Source organism: Phoenix dactylifera, chromosome 8 (assembly GCF_051530095.1).
Source record: "Phoenix dactylifera cultivar Ajwa chromosome 8, Ajwa_hap1_PhDact_Kaust_v1.1, whole genome shotgun sequence".
Lineage (NCBI taxonomy): Eukaryota > Viridiplantae > Streptophyta > Magnoliopsida > Arecales > Arecaceae > Phoenix > Phoenix dactylifera.
In genome coordinates this window covers 3,224,420-3,236,125 of record NC_143197.1, presented here as the reverse complement: position 1 = coordinate 3,236,125, position 11,706 = coordinate 3,224,420, and the positions used below count along the sequence as shown (strand labels likewise).

The following is an 11,706-nucleotide window of genomic DNA, read 5'->3' as shown; positions in this document are numbered from 1 at the left end:
GGCAGATGAGATAAATTTTTACCCTTTTCTGGGCCTAATTTGTACCGAGTCACCACCACCAAACTCTCCGCGTTCGTGCGACTCGTTTGGGTCAAAACGTCAGCCGTTTCACGCGCGCCGACGCCGTCAAATGCCGAACCAATCTCACCATAAATCCTCTGAACCAAGCACGCCCCTCCTGCCCTGCAACTTGGCATCGAAAGAGGGGGGGAGGAGAGAGAGAGAGAGAGAGAGAGAGAAAGAGAGAGGCAGACGAGAGGCTCTCCGAAGAGAAGGACGACCAGCCTCTAGAGGCTCATCTCTTCTCCTCCAAGCCTTCTCCTTTGCCTCTCAAAAACCTTGTACCAAAACTTTCTCAAACTCCGTGAAGAAAAAGGCAGGGGAAGGGGGAGAGGAGGGCTTTTTGTTTAGTTTCTATGATGGCGAGTTCGGTTCTATCTGAATGCTGTGGTATAAGACCGCTGCCGGCGTATTTCTCCCGGCCCAAATCCAGGCTCCAGCCGCCGCGGAGGAGCCTACCCTGTCCGGCCGTGCGCGGCATGGATTTCCGCCGCCAGATCTGCCTCGGAGGCCGGGCGCCCCAACGGGACTGGGCGCTGAGGGTGAGCGCGCCGCTGAGGGTGGCGACGGTGGAGGAGGAGAGGGAAGGAGGGGAGGTTAGCGGGAAACGGGTGAATGGGTGTGAGGGAGAGGAGCCGGAGTTCGACCCGGGGATGCCGCCGCCGTTTGGGCTGGCGGAGATCCGGGCCGCCATCCCCAAGCACTGCTGGGTGAAGGATTCATGGAAATCTATGAGTTACGTCGTCCGAGATGTGGTCGCCGTGTTCGGGCTCGCGGCCGCCGCCGCCTACCTCAACAACTGGATGGTGTGGCCGCTCTACTGGGCGGCTCAGGGCACCATGTTCTGGGCTCTCTTCGTTCTCGGCCACGATTGGTATGGATTTCCGCCATCAAGATTGGTTTTTTCGTCTATTTCCCATTGGGCTTAAGCCAATTTTTGTCTGTATTCTTATAAAAATTGAATCTTTGGCAGTGGGCATGGAAGCTTTTCAAGCAATCCGAAGCTGAACAGCGTGGTTGGGCATTTGCTCCATTCCTCCATTCTCGTGCCTTACCATGGCTGGTATGTCCCCCTGTTCCCAATCTGAGCTATAGTAGCTAATTAGATTCAAGGAAGTAGAAGAATTGTTGTCTCTGTGATGTTTGGATGTCTAATTGGTACCGGGGTAACTCTGCTGAAATCCGCAGGAGGATTAGTCACAGGACTCATCACCAGAACCATGGGCACGTCGAGAATGACGAGTCGTGGCATCCTGTTAGTCTCTTGCTACTACTTTGTCTTTCGGGTTGATTCTTGTTTTTCGTCAAGCACTTTGATTTATGATTGGTTCTTGTCATTTCGGATTTCTTGCAGATACCAGAGAAGTTATATAGAAGCCTGGATTCTGCAACTCGGATTTTGCGTTTCACATTGCCTTTCCCAATGCTTGCATACCCCTTGTACCTGGTGAGCACCCACACTTCAATTGGGATCAATTATGGACTCTGAGGATCCCAATATACCTAAATTTTTGATCTGTATGTTGATTAACAGTGGACAAGGAGTCCAGGGAAGAAAGGTTCACACTTCCATCCGGGTAGCGATCTATTTCTTCCAAATGAGAGGAAGGATGTGATAACGTCGACGGCGTGCTGGTCAGCAATGCTGGTGGCGCTTGCAGGATTAACATGGAAATTTGGCCTTGTTCCAATGATAAAGCTGTATGGAATTCCCTACTGGGTAGGTCTATTAATTCTTTTAATTATGTTTACCGTTAATGAGAGCATTCATGGATTTTTTTGTTGTGAATTTTGTTATGATTAATTGTGGTTCGGAATGCAGATATTTGTCATGTGGTTGGATTTTGTGACATACTTGCATCATCATGGGCATGATGAGAAACTTCCTTGGTATCGCGGAAAGGTATAAAATCGTATATATATACGTCTTTTTTTCTAGTGTGCATCTATCAATCTCCAACCATTTAGAAAAGCCACAATTATATTTAGGAGCTTAATTTATGTGCATCTTAAAGTTAAGGATTCATCGTGTAGTATATCGGGAAATCGTTTTCTAAAAAACTTTCAATGGAAATGGCAAATCTTTTTTTTCTAATTTTTTTTGGGGGGCCTTCTTCATGCTTATTTCTGTCAATTTGTTCCAAAAAGATTAATGCAACCACTAGCTATAAGATCACTGTCTTGTTATGCATATAGTCTTTTTTGCGCTGTTTGCTCAGAATAGAAGAGAGAGTAAATTAGTTTCAAATCCTAGCATATGCAGAAGACAAGTTAGGCTGCTAAAGTTATGACAGTAGTTTGCAGGTGAAATTTGTGCATGGCTTCTTCATTCTTGCTTGTGCATGTGTTTATGAGGTAATGAATGTGCTTTTCTTCTCCTCTAGGCGTGGAGTTATCTGCGCGGAGGGCTGACAACATTAGATCGGGATTATGGATGGATCAATAACATCCACCATGATATTGGGACTCATGTGATACATCACCTCTTCCCACAGATACCACATTACCATTTAGTAGAAGCTGTAAGTATCACTGGCTTTTTAGCTTTTCTTCAGCATTCTTCAGAAAGATGAATGAGAAACCTTTAATACTCATAAACCATGCATTGATGTATCAGACTGAGGCAGCGAGGCCGGTGCTTGGAAAGTACTACAGGGAACCTGAGAAATCTGGTCCTTTTCCATTTCACCTATTTGGTGTCCTTGCGAAGAGCTTGAGAGACAATCGCTACGTTGGGGATACTGGAGATGTCGTGTACTATCAGAATGATAGTCAAATGAATAGTTTTTCACAGAAGAACTCAGATTGAAACTTAGTTCACATGCATCTGAAAATTTCAGATTCACAACTGTTCCAATCATCAGCTTTCCTCAACCAGAATTTTTGCACACGCCTTTTTAGGGCCCTAGTATCCATTCTTTTCTCTTCCAGCTAGAAGGGAGGAGATTGCAGATTGACATGAAACTTGTCCTCAAATGAATTTGTTATGATATGTAATCAAACATGAATTTTTGTATGTATTAAGCTGCTCGGGAGTATCATCTCAGCATAGCGAAGCTATAATTGTTTTAGGTGAAAATCTCAAGTAATCAAAGAGAAAAAGGTGGAAAAAAGAATACTGTCTGACTGCTGGTAACTGTTTCTTGCGCCCTTAATTTCCATGTCTAGCGTGCATATGATTGGCGAAAATGAAAAGAAGATGAGATTTTTGATTGTACGGAGGAATTCTACACCACTTGCCATCTATCTTGACCGAAAGAGCATGGATTCCACCCATCTCTGTCATGGGACAGAGGGACTCGTTTTCCATATGGCGGGGGCTATTTCAATGGTGCTCTTGGTGAAAGCAAGGGGTGTCCTTCTCTCATCTCCCTTTGTTCCAGTGCGCACGCCAGGAAATGTCACTGAGTGAGTGGGTGGTGGGAGCTGTTGCTTATGTGGCATACCTTCTCAATTTATTGAGTGGTCAGAAATGCATGCTTTCTTAGTCTGCTGCACTGGTTCATTTCATCTTGTGTTTGATTTGATGGACCAACAAAGGTGGGAAAGTCTCCTTGCTCTCCTTGCTATAAAGCTTTATTGAGCTTTATAGCAATCTTTGTTTCATTATATTTGAAATTTCGGGCCAATTCCTACTTTGAGAGTTGGATCTGATGGAAATGAAGTTAGGCAGCATAATTCATTTACTATAAATTCAGGAGAACTCGAAGTCTTTTGTATATTAGCAGAAACTATATTGACTAGGAGGATAGTATGAATGGGAGGGGAAAATTACAGGAAAAAAACTTAGAATCTGGACACCCTTGGTTTACTACAGCTTGTTTTGCTGACAGAAGAAACTTCGCAAAAATAGAAATACACGATTTGTTAAATGAATTATGAGTGCATGATGGATGGATGATAGATTCAACAAGATCAGAAAATAAAACATCATGGAGTATGATCGGGACAGCTGATAGGTCGGTCTCAGAGACTCCATTATTTATTTCTTTCAATGGGGATCACAGCCAGCCCATACTTTATGAGTTCTGAAGCAGACGTCCATAATTCATATATATATATATATATATATATATATATATATATATATATATATATATATATATATATATAATAATGGAGATTCGTGATTAATTTGATGCAAACTTCTTGTTCTTTCCCATCTTAAGTATGATTTGACGTCGAAGTAGCAGACTAAAAGGATGATGAGAAGCCTCTCCAGTTGGAATATAAATCCGAGCATTGCTTCTCCACCTGGGTAACACTTGTTCTTGCTCTCCAATCATCAAGCATACACGTGCAATCCATCTCAAATCCAATGGCAATTTTATTGAACTGAATTTTTTTATGTTTTGAGCAAAAGTTGCGGCAAGGAAAACAGCAGCAGACAACCCTCATGAAACAAAAGGTTTTTTTTCTTCTTCTTCTTCTTGATTGAAATGGGAGGTGTTAACCACCTGGAATCTATTTAAAGGGGAGAAGATCCCTCATGAAAGAAAGTTAATGGTCAAAGTAATCACTATTTGGGTTAACAGCCGAGCACTTGGATGGTAAGGCCTTTGTATATGAAGAAAATTCAGGTGACTAGCCCTGTGACATAAGGATTTCTTCTGAGATTGGTTCAATAATGTTTTAGCATTTGGTTTAGATCACAAATTTTCTGCGATGCCATGGCACAATCATCTTCTCCTATTCATTTGTTATTGGCGCAGTGAGCATGCTCAGAACCTACCCAAGGATAAATGATATTGATCCATTGCATTATTGTTGCATGTGTTGCTAAAAGTAGTCATATTATAGTGAAAGGTTGCTATAATAAATCCAATCCTTAGCCTGAGGCCTCATGAATCATCAACCTTTACAAATACTGAGGACAAGTCATTCTAAGAAATCGCCGGCATGAGAACATAGAGGCATCAATGATCTTATAGGCCATTTTAAATAATCTTTTCAAACAATATTAAAAAAATTAAAAAAAGGAGAGAGACTAAGCCACTTCGCTTCTAATGAGCTATGCGCAAGAACATAGATGCCTAGATAAGATTCTCAAGTTGCATACAGTCAACTCATGACTACGATACTGAAAGACATTTTTATTTTTCTAAAGAAACTTGAGTTGTAGCATTATTGCTTGGGGAAGAGATGATATCCTAAAGGCTAAAGTTTGTTCCATAGTTTATGCAAGAAATTATAGACATGAAGGACAAATTTAGACCTGTTGTATTATGACAAATTTAGACCTGAAATCATGAATATTTAAACCTGAAATTAACATGCAGTTTGCTTTGCTATTAAAAAAAATGGAACAATTCGACTATTTCTACTGCAGGGGTTTTCCTCTAGCTGAAGCTCATAAACTTGGTATTAAGAAGTTGGCTCCTCATGTTGATGGACATCCATCTTGGTTCTGTCGGTATGAAGGTTTTGGAATTCAAATGAATAAAAATGGGAGATTTTTGGAGCTGTAAAGGATTTAGTAGAAGCAGAACTTGTAGAAAAATATTGAGAAAATTATATAAAATACTTCAAAAAGATGACTTGTTAGGCTGTGGTTGTGAAACTGGGACTAGATAGACTGTCTGGCAGAGAAGAAAAGATGCTTTACTATGTTGGGATGAGGCAGCGAAGGCTGGTCCGATGAGAGGGTCTTTGAGTGTAATAGTATCTTAGCAGTAGCATTTAATGATGTGATGATATATAAGTTATTGCTTCTTGAGAATTCTCTGAAAACAACTGGCCGTTTATTATGGTAGAAGTCTGTGGATAGATCTCCATTTGCTGTATCTGAGGAATGTTTCTGGCAGGTCATGAACATCCATGCTTCAAGTCCTGCAGACTCATCCTTCCATTTCTATTGCTATACACATTTGATTATGATTCATAATGGTCTCAAGTAGATCAGTTGATATGGATGACAATATTAATGGCTTGATGACAGGTATGGGGCAGTGAATAACTTACTACTTTCCATGATTCTTCATGGAGATTTCTGAATGAATTCTTCGAACAACTGGTTGGCGCTTTACATGATGCCTGCGAGAAGACATCCGTGTCTCTAAGGCCGAAATCAAGTTAGATTGTTGGAAGGATTTGCTAAACCTAAATGGTAATATGAACCTTTTCTGGCTCACAAACAGATGTATCAAGACCAAACCACCCAGAGTAACGCCCATAATGCCATGAAAAGGCATAAAATGTGCCATACAAGAAGTGAATCCACCAATAGTATTAGAACTCCTCAATTTTCTCTAAGAAAATCTAGATGCTCTTGAGAAATATATAGGACTCAATTTAAATAAAAGCTGCATATATGTAGGAGAGAAGACATGCAAGCTCACTTGACTGTTTCTCCCAAGTGCCACATAACATCATCCACATCCTCTTGCTTATCCACTAGACCTAGGCCAACAAAACAAGTGCGGCTCTCATATATGCAAAGAAAAGCCCTGCATAGTTTCAAGAAACAAAGGGCTTAAGCTTGTAACAATGAAGGAGGCCCAATTGGAACTTTATCCAGCCCTACAATTAGAAACAGACTAAGCCCAGGCCTCATATATGTGCACAAAGACGGAATAAAAAGGTCCATTGGCACTTTGGACTCTCTCTCTCTCTCTCTCTCGCTATATGTGTGTGAATAAAATGGTAATTCGTGCAATCCAATGATGCTATACAGCTATACGTTCATAAGGAGTGAGCTAAAACTGGTTCTTCTGACAAGTTGGCCCTTTACAAAAGGAGGAGGCATAGGCCCAAATTAGCACATTGAACAAGCACTTGAAGCAATGCCGCATGTTTTAGTTAGGAGAAGTTATTGTCTATACTCCATGCAGCCGATTATAGATACTACATCAAGATATATGTTTGATGAATGGGGTCTATAGAAATCAACAATGGTCATTGGCTGCGTTCACGGCTATACTGGCGCAGGCAGTGTAAGCAATAACTTCTTTTTTGATAGAGAAAACTTTTACTGCTTGAAAAACTAATATTTTTTTGGATAATGGAAAAAAAAAAAAAAATTGGAACTAAATTTCTAAATTTAGCTAAAATTTTCCTTTGCTTCAAACGCCCCTAAAAAACTGGATGATGCTTGTGATCGGGTCTCAGAATGTTCGCCAGAGTGCAGAATCCACTGAACATCGGGTGGAGTGCTCGAATTTTTATTCCGGGGTGGTGGATTAATCGCACAAAGATGCATCTAATCAATCAAGAGAATCTTGGTCAGGCCACTTTTTAGATGGGGAATGTCGGCCGGGCAGTCATAAAGTTAGATCAATGATGGCTTGCTATGATCCCACTGGCCTTCTGTTATGTGCCCCGTGTGCTTTTACGCCATAAGAATATGTTCTCCTCATTTATATATGTGTATATATATATATATATATACATAAATATGCTTTGGGATATTTTTGATTTTGTATAAGTTAAGATTTGAGATATACTGAATGCTCTAGAAGAGATGGGAGAGTTTCTGCGTCTGAGATCTATAATACCTACCTTAGAATTACATGCAACAATTGTTTTCAAATTTTTTTTTTAAAAAAAGGAGAGTTTGATGAAACTATGAAATTATGGGAAACAAAAGATTGGTTATCCACATTGCTATTATAATATGAACGTTCAGGAGTTTGATTCCGCTCCTCAGGATTATCGCTTCTCCGCTACAGCCGATCATATGTTTCTTATACGCAAGACACTCATTATCTATAGCAAGATCCAGTTATATATAAATTAAACATATTTATTTAGATCAACAAATACAGCTTACATCAAGATTCCTACAAATGATAAACAATAAACGGCTGTGGATGCCAATTAACTAGCCTATTCATAGGAAATCTTCATCTTCAGTTGAGTGATGGACATTCACTTGGTAAGGAGTTCCAAGATTTACAACTTGCTTCAGTGATGTACGGCGATTGGGACCAATTGGGAGGGACTAGTACGGAGTATCCATGTTTAGACCGGATTTAGAGGAAGTTTTAAAGAAAGGTTCAACCAGTTCTTCTTGTGCTACTCACGGCTATCGTGAGGATCTATTGGACGAATGAAATTCTACAATTTTTCTCAACAAGCATTTATTTGTTGCGACCATAGCATCAGAAAAATTTTGCATCTTCACCGATTAGTCTTCATTATGCAGTCAGAATCTTCTTTTGGAAATTATAAGATTTTGGGCGAAGATTAGAAATATCCCCTGGGGTTTTTAGAAATTGCTAATTTCTAAGATGTCTATTTTTTTACTCTCTCTCCCTCTCTCTCTTTCTCTGTTTTGTTTCATCGACCGTACTGTAAGCCTGTAATATAACTTTTGAGGATTTTTTTTTCTCTGCCCCATAATTTTTCCACCTCCCTTACATTAAAAAAGAAAAAAATCCCATTATCCTATTGGAATCAGCAAATATTTAACCTTAGTTGATAAATAGAAGTTTTCCTTTTTCACAATTTTTTACTATTAAGGACAAAGCAACATCATCACAGATTTCTTAGATTGAAAACCACCTCAACATTGTACAAATTACATCATGATTCTTTTCCTAGCGGGTCCGTCTGGCTCGCACTCAAGAAACCTTTCGCCAAAACAGAGTTGTATCCTAATTCGCATCTAGCGTGTGGGTGGCAGCTTTTTCCAAAGGATGTATCAAGACATCCCTATCAGCTAAAAAAGTTCTCCACATTCATTCATCCAAGTGGAACAAAAGAGACCATGGCTCTGCATCCCTATCCATTAAAGTAAAATATCATCTCCAATGCAAGATTAACATGTCCCACTTACTTCCTAAACAAAAAAAAAAAAAAAACAATCTCCTGCCACCAAAACCAAATACCCCATTAGTTTCGGTGACATCAGCCAATTAGAAAACGAGGCTCCCGTGGGTGCATGGTCGATCATTCAACCCTCGAGTCGGTGCTCTGACCGTACCACCACAATCCGCAAACAAATTGGAGGCCCCACCCATGCATGTCGACTGCATCCGCCAAAACCAAGTCAGAAACATCGGCTGGTGCGAGGACCGGATTTGCCGCTGTTTTGGTCGTAAACCTCTTCCAATCTCTGACACCAACTCCACCCTTCTTTCTTTCTTTCTTTCTTTCATCCCCCAAACCAAATGTGAAGCGCTAGACCGGAAGAATGGTAGATAAAATGGGAGAGCGAAAGGAGGAGCGATGGGACCCATACCTCGACATCTTTTGAAACCAGCACCAGCTTCCCCTCCCGTTCAAATACAGAGCCCGCCCCAACGCATTCACCTTCTTTTAGCCTTTCCACCAACTCGCATGCCACCCTCTCTAATGCTCCCTTGGCTTCCCTCCTCTCCCGGTTCAAATTCTCACTCTCTGGCAGTCAACAAGCGACGTTAAATTCCACGCTCCCATCATTATTCCTGTTCCCCTCCTTCAATTTCCTCTCCTCATGAAGCTCTCTTCCCCCTCTTTCGACTCTCGCTCGAATGCTGCTGCAGAAGGCTGTCTGTCGGGAATTCTGCACCGCTTTCTTTGCGGGAGTCTCCGCAGTTACGGAGATGGAGAGGAGGCCGATGAGGTTGATGCTGCTCTTGGCCAGGAGTGGAGGAAGGCTGAGAAGAAGGCAACGCGCACTCCTGGCATTGTGGCGCGCCTCATGGGGCTAGAGTCTATGCCCGTGTGCCCGTGTGCTGCTTCCGAGTCGATCGGGAGAAGCCGGTCCACGAACTCGCTCGAGACATGGCCTGGGTTTCTCTCCGAGAGAAGCCGATGTCCCCCGGTCAGGACATCACTGTCTTTCCGAGAAGTACCGACGTACTTGAGGCAGGAGAATGAGGACTTCCTGCTTCTGAGCTTCGCGCCCGATGATGAGGGAGAGACGATGGGATCGAGTGGAATGAGACATGGGACGCGCTTTCGAGAGATGAAGGAGAGGAAGAGAGAAATCACGTGTGTTGAAGAAAAGAAGAAGAAAAAGAAGAGAGACGAGCATCAGCACCGTCGCAAGAAGAATGTGCCTCGGAGAAGGCATGATGAAGTTGAGGACTCCGCAGTCCATTCTTCAAAGAAGAATGCTCGTAGGAAAGGCTGTCGAGGTACCAAAGCAGAGGATTTGATCAAGCCCACAAAGCACGCAGAAATGCCAAAAATGTTGCGCAGCTCCAGCATTGCAAAAAAGAAGCTAGAAAATGCTCGAGAGAAAGTGGAATCGGAATGCAGCTCCCAAAATTCCAGCCCCGTTTCGGTTTTGGATCTCGCATGCGCCGATGATGACTGCCGCATCAATAACAATTCCCCATCTTCAGGTAATGGCTATGTAGTATACTGACACTAGTTTCTGAAATGTTGTATTTTTTGCTAATTGTGATCCGCATCTCTATATGATGCAGAAGAAGAGAAGCAAACAGCAGAGCAGAGTTCAAGAAGGAAACTATCATCAAACTTTGAGGATGTCAGCTGCTGCTTATCTCCAAGCATTGGCCTTGTTAGATTCTCCAAGGATGGAGGAGTGAGGTCACTTGATAAGGAAAGCAAGAGATCAAGGAAGCCAGAAGCACCCTGTCCAGATTTTTCGGACGTTTGGGGAAACATGCGCAGGCTAGGAGAGGAGGATCTGAAGAATTCTCCATGGATTTCGAAAGAAATGTGGAGTTCAGAAGGTGTTGGGGATATTGCAGCTGATCTTGGGCTAGAGATATTTGATCTGCTTCTCTGTGAGGTGGTATGTGAATTTCTTAACTGCATTGCATTGTGAAATTGTACATGAAACTTGAAACTTCCTGTTCCCCTGCAAATTTCTCCAATGAATATGTGAACTAATGCAGAAAAGTTCATAGTTAAAGTCACCATCTCCAGTCATCATTTATTAGTCAAAAAATGGACTGAGTTTTTTTTTTTTTTCGAATACGAAGGATACTTTATAAACCTGAATTGCAAGACAAAATGGATAGAGCAGGTCAAAGAATCAAAATAAAAAATAAGAAATCTTGCTAGATAGCAGGTAACTTTAATTCCCATCATTGGACTATATCTGTTCTCAGTCAACATTATAGTCCAGAATGTTTCATGGATGTCGCTGGCAGCTGAAAGTCTATCTCCTTACAGAATTCGCAAACTAGGATATCAATTAAGACCGAAGAAAGGGAATTTTAATAATGAGGGAAAAAGAAAAGATGGCAAGAAAATAGTACTAAGTCAAAATATCAATTGGTTGATGAAAATTAAAATTTTTGCCAGATTGCAGCAACCGATAAAATCTGCAACATGACTCGATTCATTGCAACCTGATGAAAAAATATAAAGCTAGATGCAGGCGAGATAGAAGCTGGCAGTTCGCAATATAACTTATGGAAAACATATAAAAATAGATGCAGGCTAAATGGAAGTTGACATTTGGCAATATAACTGATGAAAATACATAGAACTAGATGCAGGCTAAATAGAAGTTATGTAGAAGACTTTAGAATGGTTCAACAAGATGAAGTCAAATAACTTGCTCAACAAAAACGAGATCTTTTGATGTCGCATCCTATCGACGAAGATGGATTTTCTTCCATGCTTACCAGTCAGCAGGGTCTTGAAAGAGGAAGGAAATCCCAATATTATAAAAGAAAAGCAAAGGTGCTAAATTTCTTTGCCATGACAGGGATTGTTTGAAGTATGGGATTGATGACAATGCAT

At 41.3% G+C, this 11,706-nt stretch overlaps 2 protein-coding genes across 5 annotated transcripts; both read left to right on the top strand.

Annotated features, from left to right (window-relative positions):
- Nucleotides 1-3,139, top strand: LOC103709505 (omega-3 fatty acid desaturase, chloroplastic). Its single transcript, XM_008794899.6, has 8 exons — nucleotides 1-934; nucleotides 1,034-1,123; nucleotides 1,249-1,315; nucleotides 1,415-1,507; nucleotides 1,595-1,780; nucleotides 1,883-1,963; nucleotides 2,445-2,582; nucleotides 2,678-3,139. The coding sequence occupies exons 1-8, from the start codon at nucleotides 417-419 to the stop codon at nucleotides 2,867-2,869; spliced, it is 1,365 nt and encodes a 454-aa protein (XP_008793121.4). The 5' UTR covers nucleotides 1-416; the 3' UTR covers nucleotides 2,870-3,139.
- Nucleotides 3,140-4,179: 1,040 nt separating this feature from the next.
- Nucleotides 4,180-10,871, top strand: LOC103709513 (uncharacterized). Of its 4 annotated transcripts, XM_089924686.1 has the most exons (4): nucleotides 4,180-4,318; nucleotides 4,424-4,468; nucleotides 5,390-10,331; nucleotides 10,416-10,871. In XM_089924686.1, exons 3-4 carry the CDS (start codon nucleotides 9,476-9,478, stop codon nucleotides 10,778-10,780), a joined length of 1,221 nt encoding a protein of 406 aa, XP_089780812.1. In that variant the 5' UTR covers nucleotides 4,180-4,318; nucleotides 4,424-4,468; nucleotides 5,390-9,475; the 3' UTR covers nucleotides 10,781-10,871. The 4 variants fall into 4 exon arrangements, with proteins under 4 accessions (XP_089780812.1, XP_089780811.1, XP_089780810.1 ...); XM_089924685.1 differs by having other exon boundaries at nucleotides 4,424-10,331; XM_089924684.1 differs by having other exon boundaries at nucleotides 4,189-4,468.
- Nucleotides 10,872-11,706: the final 835 nt, after the last annotated feature.